Source organism: Python bivittatus, unplaced genomic scaffold (genome assembly GCF_059951505.1).
Source record: "Python bivittatus isolate LINGU-HERP-01145 unplaced genomic scaffold, Pbiv_v1 ctg000700_np1212, whole genome shotgun sequence".
Classification (NCBI taxonomy): domain Eukaryota; kingdom Metazoa; phylum Chordata; class Lepidosauria; order Squamata; family Pythonidae; genus Python; species Python bivittatus.
The window spans coordinates 24,812,211-24,836,224 of NW_028277098.1; the positions used below are offsets into that span (position 1 = coordinate 24,812,211).

The 24,014-nt window shown below is 41.7% G+C and overlaps 1 protein-coding gene across 2 annotated transcripts in view; it reads right to left on the bottom strand.

Annotated features, from left to right (window-relative positions):
• PLPPR5 (phospholipid phosphatase related 5) overlaps positions 1-12,624 on the bottom strand; it is a 90,354-nt gene extending 77,730 nt beyond the window's left edge. The window contains exon 1 of one of the 2 annotated variants that reach the window (XM_088153988.1): positions 11,375-12,624. In XM_088153988.1, the coding sequence (XP_088010114.1) occupies positions 11,375-11,611 (237 nt within the window). In that variant the 5' untranslated portion in view covers positions 11,612-12,624. The remainder of the gene's footprint in view (positions 1-11,374) is intronic. The other variant, XM_007421984.3, reaches the window with a different exon arrangement.
• Between the last annotated feature and the right edge of the window lie 11,390 nt (positions 12,625-24,014).

Here is a 24,014-nt window from a genome sequence, read left to right on the forward strand (position 1 = left end):
ATTATTCCAAATAAGTAGATAAGGCATTTGAAGGAAAGGACTACATAGGTAGTGCCAATATATAGAAGGAACAAAATAGCACTGATTCTTATGAAAAATGAAATCTCACTTTATGATCTTTATGTTATTGATAGCTCTTTGAAAGCCACACTGTTCATATTAGTCAAATCATAATCCAAACCCTGAAGGCTACAGCATAGATCTAGAAGTCCTGAAAAATCTGAAATAGCACACAGCTGAAACACTAATTTATAAAAACCCTGTGCTACAAGAAATCTGTCCAGGCAAGAAAAACTGTGTATACTTAGCTAATGAAGACCATAATCCAGTGTTCATTATCTCAACATAAAACAATGACTGCTTCAACATAAAACATAATCATAACTGTTTTTAAGCAATGTTGATGGAATGTGAAATACAGTAGCTACAGTGTATGAGGGTATAGGTTTTGGCAGCTAATGATACAGAAACCTAGCTTAACCTGGTCTGGTGCTGTCTGCCATCTGAAAGGGAAACCCTTATATGCCATTCAAGTTCCACTAGACCAACCTTCCCCAAGATGGTATCTTCCAAATATGCTAGACATCACTGCCCATAATTCCTAGCCTATAGAGCCAAACAGAAAGATTTTGCCTAGGAATTATGAAACCATCTGGAAGGTACCAGCTTGGGGAATAAGAGAAAATAAGACATATCTGTAAAATACAAATCATGCACATAATTCCTCTCCCTGTCTTCAAGATCAGCCACTGCTAATTTACAATTAGCAAATGCTAGACAGCTCCATCTAGGATTTCAGGAACTAGGTAAGATTCAAAATATACTCAATGTTGTGGTATAACGTGCTCTTGTTCAGGATTTGGGCCAGCCTTTCAGTGTGCTATTCTATTCTCCCACCCATCTCCACCACATCCTTACACAGGCACTTAATAAGTCGTCAATATTCCATGGTGCCTAGATACTCCCAATAGTCATTGTACTTCTTAGCTTCTCTCTCCTCACCCCCGCCCACTCACCCAAATTTTGTACTTCAAATTCTCTTACTTCTGTAAACCCCATGATTCTCTCCAGCTTATCAACATCTCCCTGATATACCTGCAGGTGATCTTTGAGCGTAATAAGTAATGGCACTCACTCCTAAACTTAAGGGAATGATGGAACATCTGTGATCAAACCTGCCATCTCTTTCATATAGTTTAATTTCTTTTCAAAACAGCTTCAGGTAAGATAGAGATTGCTACCAAGGAGAGAGAAGTTTAATTTTTCATCCATAATTGATGATTGCGGCTTCCAAATTGCAACTTACTCCCCTAAAAAAATCTACTGGCATATGCGTAATTTATGTTTGGAGCAGCAGCACAACATGGAGAGACACAGAAACAGAGAAAATCATTCAAGCTTGATTGGCTGCAGGCTATCTCATCTTGGGGGAGTGGGGTTATTCTCTCAAATGTAGATTTCTAGGTCCCTCAATCAAAATCTCTTCAAACCATGTTCTCTGACAGGTCCTACTCCAATTAGCAATACAAGCTACCCATTCTTGCTGTACTCCTCAGCAACCAAGTTGTTTGGAGGATATTTGCAGAAGTTTGGCATGTAGAAGATTTTAATGCAAATGCATTTTTTCTCCTTTACATACTGAACCAAAGTAAGCATGACAGTATAACTCTGCGTTAGGCTCAGTCTATGCCCACGGCTGGAATAGAAACCTTGAGAGTTTTATCTAAGGTATGGAAGACCTCAACAGGAAAATGGTCCTGCACCCTTGCTTTTAAGGTTAGGAGAAGTCACCAAGAGCCACTAACCTTGTACTTGCCAATACGTATACTAATTCCTGCAAAGTAACAAATCATACACTAACAAAATTGCAATATTTTACCAAGACTCCGCTTAATGGCTTTGAGGCATCAGATGGACTAATAATTAAGTATTTCTTGTATTTTGGCTACTATTAGCTGCCTTGAGTTTAGTGGAATATAAATTCAGTAAGTACAAATTAACTAAATCAATTTGCCTTTTACTTCAGATAAAATAATTGCCCATAAATTGGTTCAATTTTGAAATCTAATGAACATACAAATACAGTGGTACCTCGGGATACGAACGTAATCCGTTCCGTGACTCTGGGCGTATCCCGAGTTGGTCGTAACCCGACGCAAATTTCCCCATAGGGTTCAATGTAAATCCGGTTAATCCGTTCCGCCCTCCGAATTTGGTCGCACTCCGGAGCAAATTTTCCCATAAGGTTCAATGTAATTACCGTTAATCCGTTCTGGCGTCCGCGGACCACACATCAGGGGCGGGAAAACGGCTGGGCGCGGTGCGGTGGGAAAATGACCGGGTGCGGCGCGGCGGGAAAACGGCCGGGCGCAGCGCGGCGCGGCAGGAAAACGGCCCAGTGCGGCACAGAGCGGCAGGAAAATGGCCCGGTGCGGCGCAGAGCGGCAGGAAAATGGCCCAGCCCGGCGCAAAAACAGCCGGGCGCGGCGCAGCAGGAAAACGGCCGGGTGCGGCGCAGCGGGAAAACGGCCAGGCGCTGCATGGCGCGGCAGGAAAACGGCCGCGGACCACGTGTCAGGGGCGGGAAAATGGCCGTGGACCACATGTCAGGGCGGGAAAATGGCCATACCCTGAGGCGGAGTTCGCACGAGGTAAATTTTTGCAGCCGGAGCTGGTCGTAACCCGAAAAGTTCGTTAGTAGAGGTGTTCGTATCCCAAGGTACCACTGTATAAGAACCTTGCCAGATCAATGTCAAAAACAACCCATCACACTTTTCCTTGTTGTGCCCATTCAACTGCCTCTAAGACATTCACATTAGGACCTAGAGTCAGTAAGCCCTCCCATAACATTGTTTGAAGTCAGTTTATACTAGAAGAGATAAAAGTACGTATTAATTATGGGGTGGAGCAGAACCCAAGCAAATACACTGTTTCAGATGTCTACCATGATGTCAGCCCCACTAGGTAGACCAGGCCAGGAAATCAACTCCACAAGAAGGCTAAAATCACTTTTATTGAGATTGGTTTTAATCATAGAATCTTGCAAGTCTGATTGTGCTGTATCTCCTCCTGCTTCTTATACTCCAGTGAATCAAGAGGTATAAGAGCCATATCCGAATGGTATCTTGTTCTGGACTTTAAAAAAAACGCTTCAGCTCCTTTTGCCTAGATAACAGTTCCTGAATATCTCCGTCAAGGTCATCTTCCTTACCCTCTACAGATGATGACAGACTGTCACCAACACTGAGCTTCGTTCCTAGACAAGATTGGACTGTGGGGCTCTGAAGGAAGAGAGGGAATACAATTAAGGCAGCTGGGAAACAGGACTGTGCCAATTTGGTGGGGGAGTTGTTGTATTAGCTCAGTTAGACTGTAGCAATGAGCTAACTATGGCCAATCTCAAAAATGCTAAACATGTCAGACATGATAGTACTTGGCTGGAAGACAACTAAGATGTCCCAGGGTTGCAGACCACACTGGGAATTAAGAGAAAAATCCCAGAAAGTAATAAACCACTCATGCAATGTAACATATGAACTTGCATCAAACACCAGAACACAAATATGCAACGGTCATTATGTGCATATCATTTTGGTATCACTACTTCGCCATGGATGCTGTTGGTGGCTTGTCAACATCTGGAGGGCTGCATGGTATGTTCCAAGCCAGGAGTAAGATCCATGCAGTCTTTGAAATCTGGCCCCCTTTTGCAGCCTTCAGAGGACCTCCTGACCATAATTGCTGAAAACTGACTACATAGTTCCCCCCCTTTTGAGGTGGGAAACAGATGAAAACCAATACAAGCTTTAAAATAGGCACATCAGTTAAAAAGCAAAACAATTCAGAAGAATCCCAGCCCTGCCCACATGTGTTACGTGTCCATAGCTGCTTTCTGACTTTTGCTCCTATTCCCAAAGTTAACTGTGGTCCTTGTCTATGAGAGATGTAGTGGTCTGAAAATGCTTGTAAAATATAGTTTTTCCCCATTAGGGGATGTGTCCCATTCTGCACTACAACTACAGTTTAATTATGCATTCTCTGAAGAAATAATCTACAAATCATTATAATGGCATGTAGGTATCTGAGTATGCTAAATATTTATTTCTAAGCTATCAAAAAAGCTTTAAAAGCTCTCAGTGCTACTGAAGGGATGGAGTGTGGGGTGGTAGAACTATAGTCCATTTTTTTCCTCTACATTTTCCATTAAAATAAATACCTGGGAATCAAGGGAGAACATGCTTCTTCTCTATATATAAATTTAAAGATGTGGTAGAGACAAGTATCTTGACATGTCCGTGACTTTTGGATATTAAGCAAATATTATGCTGATTGGATATTCAATCAGCAAAGAAAGTTCTCAGCTATTTTTTCTGCACATTCTGACTGAGCTCCACAGCCTATTGGAGAGAATTCAGGGAGAACATTTTCATCCAGAATAAGCAGTACAAGGTGAGAGCTTTCCCCCATTCATACCTAAGAAACTGATTTTATTCTTACTTCCAGTCAGGATCTCTAACTCTGACTGTGAGGCACCATTCCGATGTTTCTACCAGTGTACAAAAACGCAAGCAAGGAAGAAGCAGAGAGTCATTCTCAGCAACTCCTCATCAAATGTACAAGTCTTTCCTTCTGTTTTTATTTCCAAATAGAGCAATGCCAGAGTGGATTTTAAACCAATACAATCTACAGATTGTCAATGTTACTCTTTCATACGCTGAAAAATGCTCATGTATTGTATTCAAATGACCTTTCTAAACTATGACTGTGCTCATGAATTGACAGCCAGCTGACTAAGGGAGGGTGTCATATCATTACCATTGTCATTAGATTTTTCTACAGCTGCCACCAATTACTGATAGATAAATTAAGATTAAACACCATGGGCTGAAGGTCAAACAAGAGACACTCGAGGCCAAACAACTTAGGTGGGAAAAAGTGGATTTTTAAAACTGTTCTTTTTAAAATTTTGTACATAATCAAGTTTTATTTTATTTATTTATTACATTTATATGCCTCCTGTCTCCCCCCAGAGGGTGACTCTGGGCAGCTCACAATTAAAATCCAAAACAGTAAAAACAATGAAAATATAAATATCCATATAAAATTAGCTAATAAATAATAATAATTTTAGAATGCCCACTCTTGTGGTGTAACTTATCTGGCTTCTGTTCCAGGTGCTGGATGCTGATACTGGATGAGACTTCACATGGCTCACCTGGTGGTCTCTTTTCTCCCAGAGCGACACCTGAAAGATGCTTCCTGTGCACAGGACTCTGTACTGGCCTTCTAGTTCCAGAACCATATGTCCTGCAGTAGAATTCATCCACCATCCCTCCCATGGCCTGCCCCCCTTCACACCCAATAAATGATTATGTAGCCTGCACTGATCTGCCAGGGCCAAACTGGGTGTGCTAGTTTAGACGCCATTTACATGCTACACGCTGCACACATTGCTCTAGTCAGCAGCAAACCACATTGCTCAGACAGAAGAGGACAGTTGTATTGATCTTGCTTCAAGGGTCTTAAAGATAAACTATTTCCTGTTTTTTTTTTTTTTTTTAAAAGGGAAAGATCAATCTCTGATATAGGGAACTGTACTTTAAGTGGGTAAAAAAGCAGGTAGTTGAAAGTAGAATGCTGGCAATCTCTAAGGTGAGTGTGTGAATGCACATGCTCTACTGTTCTTCAGTTCAATACAAGGTGCGGGTGTGCTATAATCTTAAATGTAAATCTATTTGCATAAATGGACTGGGATTTACTTTGTTCCTGGCTGTCCAGATTTTCTTCTGATGGAACCCTGGAGGCACTTTGAGTTTTATCTGCTGGAATATAACCAACTCCAAAGGAACATTCTTGGTGGAGCTATTTCATTCTGAGCTCCAAAGGGAATACTTAATTTCACTCAGATTTTTAATAACTAAACAATATATTTATATCTTTAGATCTGTGCTCCTATCCTTCAGGTGCAGATGCATTTATCACATTTTCTACTGTATTTATGGCCAGTGATATGTATTTCTGCTACAAACCCTAATAAGAAAGCATATTATATTTCAAACTCCTACTTCTTCCATTGCACCACTAGTCAATTATTTTATGCAATATGACTGCATTATATGTACAGCAGATGATACTCTGTATTTATTAATATGTGGCTACATTTCAGCAATTGTATCATATAGCATTTGAGTACCATGCTAGTTATATGTGGGCTGGTTAACGTGACAATGAAGGGGATCAATGGCTGACTTAAAAAGAATGCTCATTAATCATTCCTCTTCAAACTGGAATGAAGGATTGACTGGTGCCAATCTTGGGGCTTATATTCTTCAACATGTGTATTAATTATATAGATGAAGAAGAGGAAATATTTATCAAATTTGCAAATGACACAAAATTGGGTTGGCTAGCAAATAAACTAGAAGACCAAAATAAAATTCAAAATAATGTTGGTAAGACTGTAGAAATTGAGTGAATGTAACAGAGTGAGGTTTAATAAAGACAAATGAAAAATTCTTCACTTGGGAAACACAGTTCAAGGGCATAGGTATGGAGGATATCTGGCTTGGTAACAGTACTTGTGAAAAAGATCTGCAATTGTAACTGAATACAAACTGAACAAGCTATATCAACAGAAGTATGGTTTCTCAAGCATAGAAAGAGACTTGATACAAAAGGGAACACCAAGTCCTATTTCATTCTGAATTGGTCAGAACGTTCATCCATTATTGTGTCCAGTTCCAGACACCACACTGTATGAAGGGTTCAGAGAAACTAAGAGAGCTTCAGAGAAGGGCAACAAGTACCTAAAAATAAATTCTACATAGAGAGACTGAAGAAACTGGAATATTAAGAAGACTGATATAATAGCTCTCTCCAAATACCTGAAATATATAATGTAGATGGTCAAGATGGTATTCTCTAGCACACCAGAGTACCGGACATGAAACAACAGATTTAAGTTTAGGCAGGCAGATTCTGGTTCAGTGTTGGAAACAGCTGTCTAACTATCAGATGAGTTTGATAGTAGAAACAATTACTCAGGGAAGTGGTAGGCTCCCCTTCACCAAAAGTGGTCAATGGTAGTTTAATTTGGATTCCTGCACTGAACAGGAGGTTGGACTCGGTGGCCTAAATGGCCCCCTCCAACTCTGTTATTTTAATTGCCATGTAAAAAATCCAGAGTTCTGCCTTTGAACCAAAGAGACATTCTACCTGTGTTGCTTTTACTAGCATAAATAAGAACATTTGCAACATTAAATCACTTTCTAATGTGATCAGTCTGGGCTTGCCCCAAACTTTGAGCCTAAGGCAAGAGACAAATTGAGATTCCTTCCCTTGTTCTACCTATAGAAACTGATTAGAGAATCCAGACTGGCAGTGAGTCATGCAATGGCCAGTCTTCCCCTACCCACCCCAAAAACTAGGGGGAATAGCTAGAAGTTAGAGTCAAAGGATTGTCACTGCTAGCACCTGCTACCTGAAGGTGGTGCTTCACACTGCCTTTATGGCCAATAAACAAAATAGAAAATGGGACTCTGCTAGGCAGAGAGTAGTGGGCTTGGTACTTAGGGGAGAAAAACACCAGGAAGAGACTTAACCGTAACCCTCACAGTGTCCTTTAGTGTAGTCTTTTACCATTTCTGTCGTTTATTTTCTTGGGAGAAAAGACTGAACTTGAGAACAGCATTTTGTTGGAGCCAAAAACCTTTCAATCATATCTCCCATTATAGACCCTGAAAGAGTCACTGTGCAGAGCAAGGCAGGTAACCTTTTGGGTGGGGGAGGGGGTGCTGAGGACTGTCCTTTTATCTTTTCCCAAAGACCATGGGACAAGATGATGACATCAGTGGATGGGAAGGGTGTCTCAGATTTTTTTTCCCCTCTCTTAGACAGTTTTACTTTCATAGGTTAGTTGGACTGTAAGAGTCTTTATCCAGATTCCTATAGGGATACAAATCCCACAAAAATAACACTTAAGGTCTACCTGTGGTCTTTGGAATGTGGGTTACCCTTCCTAATGTGAACATCATAGCAAGTTTACTTGCAGCCAGCAAAATTATAGACATCTACTAACAGTTCATCACTCCCTGAGAGAAAGAAGTTTGGCCATGCTGTCTGCTCCAGGAATGAGTATGAAAGATTCCATGGATACTGTGGCTGGGTCTGAAGAAAAAAAAACTGAAGGGCTCCATCCTTCCTTCCTCCCTCTATGAGGACTGGTAAAGGCCTCTATCTTGTAAATATAAATGAGTCAGCTGGCACTGAAAAGGAATGCTTTGAGAGAGCATACTTCAAATTAGATAATCTATTGCATTCCAAGCTCCTCTGGACTACTGATCATATTAATGATGGAAGCTCTTCCAAAGCAATTTCATTGTATTCATAATCCTCTTCACATTGTATAGAGCAGTCTGTTTAATATATACGAGGCATAAATAATGTAGCTACCTATTTGCAATGTAACATTTCAGGGGATAAATAAAAAAAAGTATTTTAATGGCCATTTTAAAATAATATTGCCAGAGCAGCATGTTATTAATATTTCACTTGGCCACAAATCATCCTAAGAATTAATATCTTATATCTTTGGAAACAGCCTGCCAGCAACCAACACGTTTGGGATGTGATGATTTAACCATGTGAAAAAACTGATTAAGAAGAAGCTCTTCTCCATGCATCTTTCTTCTCTTCTACTGTGAACACTCCATGGCCTAAGACACCAATTCAAGGAGCAACATCTCTGTGGCCAAAGAGGTCAACCCATATAAAGAGCAGGAAAAAGCCAGCTTTGGAATAATCAAGAACTTTCAGCTATATGGTAGGCATATAGCTATGGCTAAAGCAATGTTTGTCAGCCATTCTGAATCCAGGGTAAACATGAAGAGATTGGTGCAAATAATCATGGGAACACAGATTAAAAATGTAAGATTCACTCAGCGTTCAGTTTCCACAGTGGCCAAGCAGAAGCCTATGAGAAACCCACAAGTAGGATAAGAATACAATAGCACTCTTCCATTCATGTTCCCTAGCAACTAGTACTTACAGACATACCAGAGGTAATCTATAGCCATGATGACTAGATGAGATGAACTTAACATTGCTGAGAAAATCCGTGCGTTGGGGATAGTAATTTCATGCTGCCTTTACAAGAGGCACAAAACACATATCTTTAACCTTTTCTTAAAGCCATGCCTAGAGAAGCAACCACACCCACAAATCCAGTGTGAATCAGTGACCATGCACAGTTTGGTTGGAAGGAGGTTATGTATCAAGGTCTGGACTGGGGAAGTAAAGAAGTACCACTGTGACCATTCTTTGGATTCTATCTTTCCTGGAATGCACAAGTCTAAATAATTATGAAAATAATTGTTCTCTAGAAAAAACAAAAAATATTTCTTAAAAAAATAATATATTTCATAGGGAAAATAATACCAAGCTAACAAAATAACATAAAGAAGGCTCATCACCCTACATACAGTTCAGTCAATTCTGCAACAGAATATTCATCGACCAATGGAGTTGTCTACCGAAAACAAGGCTGATTAATCTAATACATATTTTGCAAAGATAAAGTACATGTCTATGTTTCTATTTGCTAACGTGTTTCTTTAAGGGCCTATATGTACCAGAAACAAGACATCTTTAAATGCAAAAGCTTTGTTCTTTTCCTGACACTGTCCAGCACCTCTCATCATAAACTCAGAGGACTAAGTTACAACACAATTTTAAGCATGTTAATGCAGAAATTGGGCCTTGGAGTTCAGTGGGGATTTTTTTCCAAGCATGAACATAGCATAGTAGCCCTCTTCATATTCTGCTTATGCTAACAAGTGTCAGCAAGAAATCATTATGTACCCATCCTTGAGCCATCATATGACCAAACTGCAATTGGTAAAAATATATTATATGCATATGTCCAAATATGGATGTGATCATTTAAAGCAATGGGAAGGACTCACTGGTTTTCCTGTTTTCCAGACATGATGTGTATTGTAAGAAAAATATTGTGATCTGAACTTATTTTTATCCCAGAGCAGGCTAAACATTTGTTCAACAGGAGAAACATTTTGTACAGTGGGAGAAAACTACCAGCTCAGCTGCAAATATTTTATCATTAGTGGCTCCATGGTTTTAAATCAATGTGAAGGGCTCCAACATTTGATAACCAATGAGATTTCTAGCAGAGCCCTGCTGGTATTAGTTCTTTGTCAGAAATTCATAGGAGAGTATGTTTATAAAACTGCACATCCAAAATATCCCTTTCCATTTTTACTGCCTTAACATTTATTGCTGGGAGGGAGAATCCCAGCAGCATCATTTTATGCAGTGTCTTGCACATCTGAGTGAGTGTGTTTGTATCTAAATATATCCCACTCTGAATGGTCACACCCTCCCCTTTTTGTTCATCAGTTCAATATGCTGAGGGGCTATTAAATGCTTTTGCCTAATGACATTACGACTTGTACACTGAGCTGTTTCAAGACAGATGCTTCTTGATGTTCTTTTCCCGGGGAACCCAGCTGAATGCCACTCAACAGCCTATTCGTGTATCTTCTTTAAAAAGATACCACAGAACCCCACATAAAGATTTTGCCTATACATCACGTTCTGGCATCTCCTAACCATGCAGAATGGGCTAAAGCAGAAGTAAGATAAATCCCTGTTCCATTACAAACAGCCTTCGACCACCAGAAACAGACAAGCTGATCATTTTTGCTAGCAGAAATATTTGCATGTGGCAAGACCACAGAGGACCAGAAACTGCCACTCATCTGTGACTAACCAGTGCACTGAAGAAAATAAAGATACGAGAGAAGCATCTTTTTTTTCAGCACTGTATCTCCTTTCCAAAACCAGTGCGGTGAGCTTCAAAAAAGGGGAGGGGGTTGAGGATACCAGCGGTCTTTAGAAAATGGCTCTTCCTGCTGAGGCAAGCCCAGAAAGGGCTCCCACCACCACCATCACCACCCTGGCCATTTAGCTGGGGATCCCAAAGTGAGATGAGATGGAAAATTCTGAGACAAGGAAAAGGCAACGGGGCTGATCCCGGCAGGCAAGAAGTTAGTGCAAATGGGAGATAATACGCCAGCAAACAAGGGAGGAAAAATCAACCCAGGCAGATATGGATGAACATCGCTCCCAAAGCGGGCCAGTATAGATTATGCACACACAAACACATATAAATATATATGGAGGCCTCTTTTCTTTCTCCCTTGCCCAACCCCGCTCGGGATTCCTGCGCCGCCTCGGGGAGACTTAGCAACAAGTTGAACAACTTGAAAGGCGGACAGCAGCACTTTCAGAGCGGTCGTGAGAAGGCGAACACCGGACCGAGAGGAAGGCTGGAAGACAGGCTCGCAAAGATGCTTACCACCAAGACTGGCACCCCCGCCGCCAGCGAGTAGAGGAGCACGGGGGGCACCGCGCTGCTCTCCTCCGGGCCCGGGTAAGGCTTGCGGTAGGCGCTCTCGTAGCAGAAGAAGCCCTGCAGGTTGACCGTGAAGGTGTCGGTGTACTCGAAGTAATAAGCCAGCATCACAGTCCCTGCCATGATCACCATCTGGAAGTAAAGCATTCTGGTAGGAAGAGGAGGAGAGGGCACTGGCATGTACTCCAGCGGCCGCGGCAGCCCCCCTCCCCGGCTGCGCGCTCCGCCCGCTTCCCGGCGGCATTCACCGGGGAAGGGGGCGGCGGCTAGTCCCAGGCAGCGGCGGCGGCGGCGGCGGCAGCTAGAGGAAAAGCAGGAGGAGGAGAAGGAGGAGGAGGAGGAGAAGTACCGGGCGTACAACCAAGTCCACGAGACGGGGAGAGGGCTGCCCAGTCCCTGGGTCTGGCAGCACGTGGAGGGGGAAGGCGGCAGGCAGGCGCGGTCCCGGGCAGCTGCCCTCGGAATGAAAGCAAGCACGTGCCCAGCGCTGGCAGCCCCCGCGCCGCTTGACGAACTGAGAGGCTCGGTCTCCGAAACTCCGCCGGATTTTAGACGCCGGAATCCAGGCGCGCGAGCGCGAGAAGGCGTCTCCGCGGGGGAAGCCAATCCAAGGCGCGGGCCCGCTGAGCGGCTCTGCGCGATCCTTCCAACGCGGACTTGAGGGGAAGTGGGGGCTGGCTTTAATTCCGCCGCCTTAGCGTGGTCCCGCCGAGGACAGAGCGGGTGCCTCGGATTCCATGGTGCGAAATCGCCTTCCTGCGGATGCCATTCGGGCAATATCAAGAAATCATGAAAGACAGACAGACAAAATCCTGGCCGTTCCTGAGATTGGGGACCCAGCAACTCTTCAAGGGCAACCGGGCCGATTATTCCCAAGCTCAGCGGCTTCTGAGGTGCTGAGAGCGCTGAGCGCGGCTTCGCCGCCGGCTTCTGCAAAGTTCCTTGTGCCCGGGCGGATTCAGCCCTTCCCACCTTGTAGCCAAGCCTCCGCGCCTCTCAGCTCTCCCCGCCCGGGATCCGCAATTCCACGCTTAAGCCCTTGGTTTGAAACGCGGCCGCGGAGGCAGCGCAAATGCCGTTTCTGAAGCTGCATGGGAGCTGAAGGGATGGGAAGAGAGGTGGGAGAGTGGTTGAGATTTCTCTCTTTCTCTCCCCTAGTAAGGGATTTTGCTTTCAGTCTTTAAAAAAAACCACACAGCGGAAGCGGTAACTCCCCCGTGCGTCAGTTGGAATGTGCGCGAGTATCTCCCCCTCCTCCTGCAATAGCTGTAAGATCCCAAGCTCTGGCCTTGAGGAGCACGCTGCTCTGCTTTAACCCAGACCTGGACTAAAGCAAGGGGTCCTCAGGAGAAAGTGGCTATTCACCCAACATCAGCCCACCCCAAAAGCCACTGCGTCTCTCCGTGGGCCACTGTTGCCACCAGTGCTGCCTTCAAGATGCTCCATGGAAAAACTGGATTTTTTTGCAAAATGTAAAATTAAAATTGCCACAAAAGCAATCAAAGTAGGAAAGGCAGCGCATCAGTAAAACAGAAACATGTTTACATCTCTGTATATAATTTACACTTAGCCACAGTGTTGTCCTGGCCTGCCCTGCCCATACTCAGTTTCTCCCCTTGATCCCATGGCAGTGCCTTTAAAGTCACCTCATCCCCAGGCCACCACATAACCTGACGCTGTCATTAGCTATAGCTGTGTAAAAGTAACATCTTCTCTCTTATTCCAACATAAATAATAGCTTTAAAGTGTGCAAAATCTGTTATACTTCCCCACTCATTACAATAGGTGACCAGCTGACCTGTTAGAGTGGGATTGCAGATAGGGTTGGTTGAGAAATGCAGAGATAGAGTAGCACTTATTAGCCACCTCTGCAGCTTTTTCTCTCCCAACCTTTGCTTTTTCCATTAGCAATTTGTTTACTAAGTTTATTTCACGTGGATCATCTCTCCTGCCCCCACTGCGCTGGATACCGCCTTCTTTCCTAGTTTCCCACAAGGAAGAGAGCAGGCCTCCAGTCTTTCCACTGGGGAAGAAGAGAGTTTTTTCACTCTTCCACTTTAACAGTATTCAGAAGGGATTTCAGGGCCATTTATAATCCTGAGAATGCAGATTGACTACTTCTGCTTATTTACATAAAGTCTACAGGTGAAACTCGAAAAATTAGAATATCATGCAAATATTCATTTATGTCAGTAAGGCAACTCAAAAGGTGAAACCAATATATGAGATAGACGCATTACATGCAAAGTGAGATATGTCAAGCCTTACTTTGGTATAATTGTGATGAGTATGGCGTACAGCTTATGAAAACCCCAAATTCACAATCTCAGAAAATTAGAATAGTGTGAAAGGTTCAATATTCTAGGCTCAAAGTGTCCCACTCTAATCAGCTAATGAATCCATAACACCTGCAAAGGGTTCCTGAGCCTTTAAATGGTGTCTCAGGCTGGTTCAGTAGGAATCACAAGCATGGGAAAGACTGCTGATCTGACAGTTGTGCAGAAAACCATCATTGACACTCTCCATAAGGAGGGAAAGCCCCAAAAGATAATTGCAAAAGAAGTTGGATGTTCCCAAAGTGCAGTATCAAAGCACATCAATAGAAGGTATGTGGAAGGGAAAAGTGTGGTAGAAAAAGGTGCACAAGCAGCAGGGATGACCGCAGCCTGGAGAGGATTGTCAGGAAAAGGCCATTCAAAAGTGTTGGGGACTTTCACAAGGAGTGGACTGAGGCTGGAGCTAGTGCATCAAGAGCCACCACACACAGACGGATCCTGGACATGGGCTTCAAATGTCGTATTCCTCTTGTCAAGCCGCTCCTGAACAACAAGCAATGTCAGAAGCATCTTACCTGGGCTACAGAAAAAAAGAACTGGTCACTGTTGCCCAGTGGTCCAAAGTCCTCTTTTCTGATGAGAGCAACTTTTGCATCTCATTTGGGAACCAAGGACCCAGAGTCTAGAGGAAGAATGGAGATGCACCCAATGCACGATGCTTAAAGTCCAGTGTGAAATTTCCACAGTCTGTTGATTTGGGGAGCCATGTCATCTGTTGGTCCACTGTGCTTCATTAAGTCCAGGGTCAATGCAGCCGTCTACCAGGAGATTTTGGAGCACTTCATGCTTCCTTCTGCAGACGAGCTTTATGGGGATGCTGACTTCATTTTCCAGCAGGACCTGGCACCTGCCCACACTGCCAAAAGTACCAAAACCTGGTTCAATGACCATGGGATTACTGTGCTTGATTGGCCAGCAAACTCGCCTGACCTGAACCCCATAGAGAATCTATGGGGCATTGCCAAGAGAAAGATGAGGGACATGAGACCGAACAATGCAGCGGAGCTGAAGGCCGCTATTGAAGCATCCTGGTCTTCCATAACACCTCAGCAGTGCCACAGGCTGATAGCATCCATGCCACGCCACATTGTGGCAATCATTGCTGCAAAAGGGGCCCAAACAAAATACTGAGTACATATGCATGCTTATACTTTGCAGAGGTCCGATATTGTTCTATTTCCAATCCTTGTGTCATTGATGTCATGTAATATTCTAATTTTCTGAGATTGTGAATTTGGGGTTTTCATAAGCTGTACGCCATAATCATCACAATTATACCAAAGTAAGGCTTGACATATCTCACTTTGCATGTAATGCGTCTATTTCATATGTTGGTTTCACTTTTCGAGTTGCCTTACTGACATAAATGAACATTTGCACGATATTCTAATTTTTCGAGTTTCACCTGTATATTGCACAGGCTCACCTTTGCATTGGTTAAGCCAGGGTTTCTCAACCTTATCAGTTTTAAGATGTGTGGACTTCAATTCCCAGAATTCCCCAGCCAGCATGCCTTATTGTGCTCAAAACCTGACATGGCCATGGCTATGTACTCTCCAGGAGAAGAACTTGACCCAGCCTTATATTGTTTCCAATCAGTGAGTTATTCAGAGGGGAAGGGGGGTCAGCTAAAGATTGTTTGATTGCTATGGAAGATTTATGGAAAACATTCAATCCAAATGTAGTGTTACCAAGACAAACAAGCTTAATAGAACAATAAAAAATAAGAAGCCCAGCACTGCCTGGTGGATATTTTATTACACAATTGCTTAATTGGCACTAGAAGATAATAAATGGGAGCAGAAATTGTTTGTGGAACTGCAATACAAATTCCAGGCAGGCCATCCTACGGATGGGCACACAGTTTCAGTTGGAAATTAAGTAGGTTCTGGAGGACTACAAATTGAGGAGGGCTGCGCTATAGCCTTATCTAGTCTTGTAAGAGATTAATCCAATGTGAAAACAAAACCAAACAACTGGTTCCTGATCGCGTATTAAATAAGGAGAGGTTACATTTTCTCTAGGCTATTTCAGGTAAGGGGGTTGGCCTTGAATCAACTTGGTGGCTTGTTTCCTAAGGAGCTGAATTCTTCCTTGGAATGGATCTGGCATTCTGAAGCAGAACACTCACAGCGGCTGCCAGAAGAATAGTGTCTCAGCTAGCTTTGTTAGGGTCTCCCACTTTACTGTGCAGCACATCTGTACTTCGAAACACAAAGGGCAAACCTGAAAATATTCAAGCTGTTGAAGTGAACTTCCATAGTGGTTAACAATTGCCTAGAGCAGTGTTGTCCAAACTTGGCCACTTTAAGATGAGTGGACTTCAACTCCCAGAATTCTGGGAGTTGAAGTCCACTCATCTTAAAGTGACCAAGTTTGGACAACACTGGCCTAGAGGAACTGGATGCTGACAAATAGACACTGGGCGCTTTGCTTATGTGTGCTTGAGAAAGCAATGAAGTTTTCATGCAGAAGAAAAGAATGCATCGAGGCAGGTACAGCAAATATTTCTAAAAAAATAAATGTTCTTAATTAACTTACGAATACTTACAGGGGAAGTCATGCTTTCACCAAAAAGAAGCTTGAAGGACCCAAGCAAAACTCTGATTTGCTTAAACAGTGTTCTGGATTATTTTACTCATCCTTCTAGACCAGGGATTCCTGATATTTTTAGGTCATTGACCCCTTTGAGACTCTGGTGAAACCTATGGACCCTTCTCAGAAAAAAAAAAGTATTTTATTGCATATAATAAAGTATCTAGATAGGGACTGTATTGCAAAGAAAATCAATTATGCAAAAATGCAATGATCAAAATATTAAAAATAACATATGTAATTAGTAATATGGGTGCTTCTTTACTCACACATACAATAATTTTAAATAGTGAGATTTATTGTTTTGGAGTCTACAGGCCATAAATTACTTTGTTGCCTGTATTCATTATTAAATGAAAAGCTAAATTTCAGTGTGAAGTTAGTGAAAAGAAGTTATTTTTTTTTTTGCCCATCCAAGTTCCTGGACCCCCTGAAATCTATCCATGGACCCCCAAGGGTGCTTAAGGGTATGATTTGTCAGCATCCAGTTCTTCTGCATGATTATTAAGCACGTGTGCATACAACACGCACACACACACGCAAGACCCCAAGCATTTTATCCAGGAGCAAGTAAATGAGGACTGGGGAACATGCTTCCACATATACAGGCTTAGCAGAGATAGCGAAGGGCCCAGTGTAAAAGATGTCCCCAGCATGTCTGAAACAAAGGATCCAAGTTCTTGCACTACCTTCCTTGGAGTCACCTGGCAAAGATTAGCCCTAGAATCCTAAAGAAAGGGGGGAAGTCTGCAAATGCAATCACACAAACAGACAAAATCTTTTTTTAAAAAGTACATGCATATAAATAAACATAAAATGCTATCATAAACATTCAGGTCTTAAAATAATGCTGCCTTGTTTTTTTACATGCATCAAATATAAATCCACAATGAAGAAGCATTGCAAATTGCTTTGATTCCTTTATATCATCCTTCCCCAGCCTGACAGCCTCCAGATATCCAGCAATAAATAAAGGATGGTTTCAATATAAAACTAAGCCATAAACCAACAAATGTGAGTTGAATCATTTAAATCAACTGTTGTTTCTAACAAGCTATCTTGGAGACTCCTTTGCCAAGCAGAGGAATGGCATAAAAATCAAACTACACTTTATTTATTTCCTGCATTTAAAATATTTGTAAGCCTGCCATACAGCTAGTGGATCCCACATCAAGAGAAAACAAGTATGATAAATATTTGCAGCATAAAACTTGAAAACACACAAGAGAATCATAAGGCTAACAGTAATATGAAACAGCAGCTACAAGATAAAACTAATACTTGGAAAAATAAAAATATAGCTTGGTACATCTCCTTAAAGAAGACATACTGCAAGTTGGGGGGCAGGGGGTGCAACCAAGTCCTTTGCTCTGTTTGCATTTCTGTCAAGGCAGAGGTTTGGAGTTCTTCCCTAGAAGAACTCAAAACATAAGAATGGAAATGCAGAAAAAGGCAATGTTGTCCTCTGGGATGATGAACCACCAAATATCTATATATTTAGTGTGCTCCCCAGTATCCAAAGTTTTTTTCCCCTGTAAAAAGGGGGTTCTGTTTTTGTCTCCAGGCCCACGTGCTTTAGAATGTCTTTCAATTGATTTGGAATTTTCTTTAATGTAGTGTGGTGGTGATGGTGGTATGATACAGATGTTGATATTCTAGTTTCCTTATGGAAAGCACAGGAAGCCAGCGAGGTTGCAAGCTGCTGGAGAGGCAATCGTCCAGTGAAAGACAGGACTTTTTTTGCATCCCTCAGCCACCTCATAATTAAATAAATGGAAAAAGCATTTCAACACATTAGTAATCATGATGGCTTTAAAATTACATTATCACTGTTCTCTTCTGTTAGAAAACCTACCAATTTAAGGACTTTTAATATCCATAATATGGAATTGAAAATAAAGCTCTGTTTTTCAGCTGAAGGGCAGCTGTTATCCCAAATTAAGGACGTGAAATTATTTATTTTCCTTTCTAATGGCGTTTAGCTGAAAAGAATGATGTGCTTCCTCCGTATTGACATTTGTGCAGTCTTTAAAGGGAGATTTAAAGTGGCAGTTCTTAAGATATTTAAAGCTGATATTCCATTAATTGAGATCTTAAGTGATGCCCATTAAAATCCAAGATTGGCCTAGGAGCATAGATACCACCAAAAAAACCCCAAAAAACCTTAATTGCCTGTTGCCTAAGTATTTGAATTTCAAGTAAGTTGTTCCTCCTTTCCTTTCCTTTCCTTTTTTCGCCCCCAGAGTTCAAATTGTTATAACAAAATTAAGTATGTCAGGATCTAAGAGTTGGCAGCCACACAAGTTAACATTGATCTAACAGTCTTCAGCCACTCAGAAAAAACAAAATCTTGTATCTGGGAGTGGAGGAATCTAATTGCTCATGATGTGGGGAAAGCAAAACCCTAGAAGGAAAAGTTGAAGATGAAGAATCAAAGGAGGACATTAGGGAAAACAATAAAATTGGAAGCTTCCTTAGTTTTTTGATAACTTGATATGATGTCATAGAACATTCTAGGAGAGAAAGCTACCACATGACTTAGGGACAGACTTGTCCAGATGCAAAATGACCCTTTTCTCCATTTCCCTCGGGGCATCACTCTGATTTTGTGTGTGGACTGCTTATTCAGCAGCAACTGAACAGTTGAGTTCTTGGAGCACTTCCTCATCTGCAAATATATGCTCTTAGGGGATAGATGGCACTGAACTTCCAATGCACAGACTAGCAGAAAAGTAAGCAACTTGGGGGGGGGGGGTTGGTCAATTTGGCATTTTAAGAGAATATCAGGGTGCTCCCACTAAGCCGACAAGTCTTGCCTATTGAAAATATGGCTGCCAAGTTATCTGTTATCTGTGGTCAGCCCCAAAGCATCCATTTAACATTTATGAGAAAGCTAACTGTCCCAATATATCCCCTCCTACCACAGGATGCTCCTTAAGCATCTTGGAAATAAAAATGATGCAAGAAAATGGTACTTTACTCTGCAGCAGGCCAGCTACCTGTTAGCTAACTTATTTTTAAATAAAATAATCTAAAAATAAAATGGTTTTAGACATGTCTAGGAGACCAGTAGAAGCCCCAGGAGGAGTTTCAGATACATTGGCATAAGCTTTTTGTTTGTTTGTTTGTTTGTTTGTTTTGTTTTTCAGTTTCTACCTCTGGTATTATTGCCTCTGAAAATCTTGTGTAGAAGGCCTTCAATAAAGTTGGAGTAAAATATGAGAAAATAGCAAGTAGGAGAAAACAGGAGGGGAGGACAAGGTCGCTGTGAACTGAATTGAAGTTGTGTGTGTAATCTCGGCCTATTGGCAGTTTAACACTTAATTAAATGACTAAAGGAATTAACACTTTAAAATATCCCAAAGCTGCTTAGATGATCAAGAAGCAAAGAGTAACAACAGGAAAATACATGCATTTATTTATAAAGAGCAAGTGAACCACCATTGAGGCTATCGTTCTTTTATTCTTTTAAAACGAATAAAACCTATGACTTAAGGGGATTTGCACACAGCTGCTGGTGTCATGGAAAGGAGCAAAGTATAAAAATGCTGGTGCAAAAAATATTAAAGAGCAAAGGCAGTGGACCATTCACCTATAAGGTAAGTTACATTGTTCATTGCACTGGCTAAACAAGCTGGTGCTGGTGGGAATTCTAGCCCCAAAACCACTAACAAATGGTTACAATCATTCCCAAAGTTGCTGGGAATGTGTACATATGTCAGCTATGAAAAGAATCAGAGATCATCAACACTGTAGTAAAACAAAGAGAGTTCTGGATTTTGGCCTCTACTGTAGCAACTAGAGACAGCACTAGTTTTCACAAAAACCTGAGAAAAAGGATGAAGGGGGTCAGAATACACATTTTGCCACCTATGACTTTGTTCAATCAATCTCATTTTCTGAGTCTGAAATACTGTCACTTTCCATATTTCTCCTTCTTCTGATCCTTTTCACAAACTTCTTTAAACTAAAAATTTACCTGTATTGTGACAGGTTTCTATACCGTTCCACATGTTTATTACTTGGTGTGAATATTTTCCAATATTCAGCTGTTTCTTTCACATCAAAATAACTTTATGTATTATTTTAAAAAGGAAAATTTTCATAGCTTTGTTTTTTCAATGTTTCCAGTTTTTCAGGGGGGGAAAAATCCAAAAACCAAAAAGGTATGTAAAAAATATATATTTTTCCCCTCCCCCCAAAAAATATATCAATTTTTTTCCAGATATCACATTTGTAGGGATACCTTACTCTTGCATGGCCCAAACTGACACAGTGGTACATGCTACATAATAAAAATCAGCACCTTCAATTTCCTATGAGCAGCTCCTCCTGACATCTAAATAGGAAAGAGAGATAATAACAGGAGCTGTGTATTCATATATTTTTCCAACCAACTGTTCCATATCGTCATCTAACAGCACCAAATACCTTTCTCTCAGAAAAAAGCCATAATTTAATGTTAGAGCATATGTTTGTAAGTCAGGTCTGAGATTCATACCCTGGCAGTTATAAATGGAACTGATAGCTCCCCAGCTAAAAGAACTAGGCAGTTGTGTACATCAGCTTCCTCCAGATTTGCTGGAATTCAGGGAAGTTGTAATCTCAAACATGTCTTCTGAGTATCAAGTTGGGGAAAGCTGGTACAAGCTGCAAAACGGGTGGACAACCTTCAGACCATACACCATCTGAACATTGGCGAGGCCCCCAGCCCCTTTCTGAAGCTCCTAGAATCTCAGACTGCCTCACCAACATTTAGCAACAATGGGACATGATTTGTCTTTTTTTTTTTCCTCCCCTAGGAGGAATAAGAAGCAAAATGGGTATGTTAAATCTTGAACAGGCTGAGCATTACTTTATTTATAAAAATCCCAAGTACCCTCCCACAAAAGAACAAGCTGCTACACAGGGAAAAAGGATCCCTCTGAATGTCCTTCAGAGCTCCAATAAAAGAGAATATCTGTAGCTCAGGGTTGAATTGTGGAGTCCTTGGTGTTCCCTGAGCTTGGTTGTTTGCTTGAAGATGTTTCATTAGCCAACTAGATAAAATCATCAGTGCGAGTGAGTATAGGATTTGCTCTCTGTCTATTAACAGTACCTTGAGCTATTGTATATAAACAGGGAGCAAACCCCATACTCACTCGCACTGATGATGTTACCTAGCTGGATAATGAAATGTCTGCAAGCAAACAACCAAGCTCAGAGAGCACCAAGGACCCCACAGTCCTTCAGAGTTTCCCAGGACCAAACTCTGCTATACTGAATTAGGTGGACTAAAAGTGTTCTCTAGACCCTTCTAAGTAGCAGAGAAATAGAAAACCCTAGCCAGCACTAAGCCATCAAGAGTAAGCTATCTCTGGACTGCTTCTTGTCTTCTGCACACCCTGACTCGAAGCAGACAGTGTTTCATCTGATATAAGGAAAAAGTAGAAAATTAATTAGAACATTATCGCTACTCCCATCCAATCACTGACATGTTGGGTGAATATAATATTGAATCACATTCAGAAATTGGCATTAGACTTAAAACTGTAAATTGCTTTGCATTTATCAAAGTCTAGCTCTTTTTGGCACTGCTTGTTAGATAGAAATTGAATTTTCAGTCAGTGCAATTAAAAAGAAATGGCCCAATCTCATCAGCTTTGAATAAACATATAAGTACTTTAACTTGAATAATTTGCCCCTTGGGATTCAGGAAATAGCCTGGGGATTGTTCATATTATCTGGGCTTGAAGAGATAGCATACTAGCAACGAAGCTGACATAGGAAGAATTCTTGCCTTATTCAATAAAATGAGCATAACTGAAAAGATAATGGGTGGGACCTATCTGTTGCCTACAGGACTATCCAATAAACCTTGGGTTTATTCCTGCTGGCAAGTGTCACTGCTCTTTACTATTTTTTTAGCACCAACAGTGTGAAAAACAAGATGGAATCATTCTGCTTTCCATCAAAGAGGGTGAAAAAATTACTGTACTAAATTTTGCAGATAATCCCTTGGTATGACTACTTCAAAAACTTGTTTTCCCCAACAGGTGTCCCTTGCTTCTCTAAATTCCAATATGATGTTGAATTCAGCTAAGTTTCTGACCTTCACTTGGCTGAGTAATAAATGTGCACCTAACAGAGTATTTTACCATTACCACCTAGTGTATACAGTGGGGCAAAAAAGTATTTAGTCAGCCACCAATTGTGCAAGTTCTCCCACTTAAAAAGATGAGAGGGGCCTGTAATTTTCATCATAGGTATACCTCAACTATGAGAGACAAAATGAGAAAAAAAATCCAGAAAATCACATTATCTGATTTTTAAAGAATTTATTTGCAAATCATGGTGGAAAATAAGTATTTGGTCACCTACAAACAAGCAAGATGTCTGGCTCTCACAGACCTGTAACTACTTCTTTAAGAGGCTCCTCTGTCCTCCACTCGTTACCTGTAGTAATGGCACCTGTTTGACCTTGTTATCAGTATAAAAGACACCTGTCCACAACCTCAAACAGTCACACTCCAAACTCCACTATGGCCAAGACCAAAGAGCTGTCGATGGACACCAGAAACAAAATTGTAGACCTGCACCAGGCTGGGAAGACTGAATCTGCAATAGGCAAGCAGCTTGGTGTGAAGAAATCAACTGTGGGAGCAATAATTAGCAAATGGAAGACATACAAGACCACTGATAATCTCCCTTGATCTGGGGCTCCATGCAAGATCTCACCCTGTGGGGTCAAAATGATCACAAGAATGGTGAGCAAAAATCCCAGAACCACATGGGGGCACCTAGTGAATGACCTGCAGAGAGCTGGGACCAAAGTAACAAAGGCTACCATCAGTAACACACTACGCTGCCAGGGACTCAAATCCTGCAGTGCCAGACGTGTCCCCCTGCTTAAGCCAGTACATGTCTGGGCCTGTCTGAAGTTTGCTAGAGAGCATTTGGATGATCCAGAAGAGGATTGGGAGAATGTCATATGGTCAGATGAAACCAAAGTAGAACGTTTTGGTCTAAACTCAACTCGTTGTGTTTGGAGGAGAGAGAATGCTGAGTTGCATCCAAAGAACACCATACCTACTGTGAAGCATGGGGGTGGAAACATCATGCTTTGGGGCTGTTTTTCTGCAAAGGGACCAGGACGACAGATCTGTGTAAAGGAAAGAATGAATGGGGCCATGTATCGTGAGATTTTGAGTGAACACCTCCTTTCATCAGCAAGGGCATTGAAGATGAAACGTGGCTGGGTCTTTCAGCATGACAATGATCCCAAACTCACCGCCTGGGCAACGAAGGAGGGCTTCGTAAGAAGCATTTCAAGGTCCTGGAGTGGCCTAGCCAGTCTCCAGATCTCAACCCCATGGAAAACCTTTGGGAGTTGAAAGTCTGTGTTGCCCAGCGACAGCCCCAAAACATCACTGCTCTAGAGGAGATCTGCATGGAGGAATGGGCCAAAATACCAGCAACAGTGTGTGAAAACCTTGTGAAGACTTACAGAAAACGTTTGACCTCTGTCATTGCCAACAAAGGATATATAACAAAGTATTGAGATGAACTTTTGATATTGACAAAATACTTATTTTCCACCATGATTTGCAAATAAATTCTTTAAAAATCAGACAATGTGATTTTCTGGATTTTTTTCCCCACTTTGTCTCTCA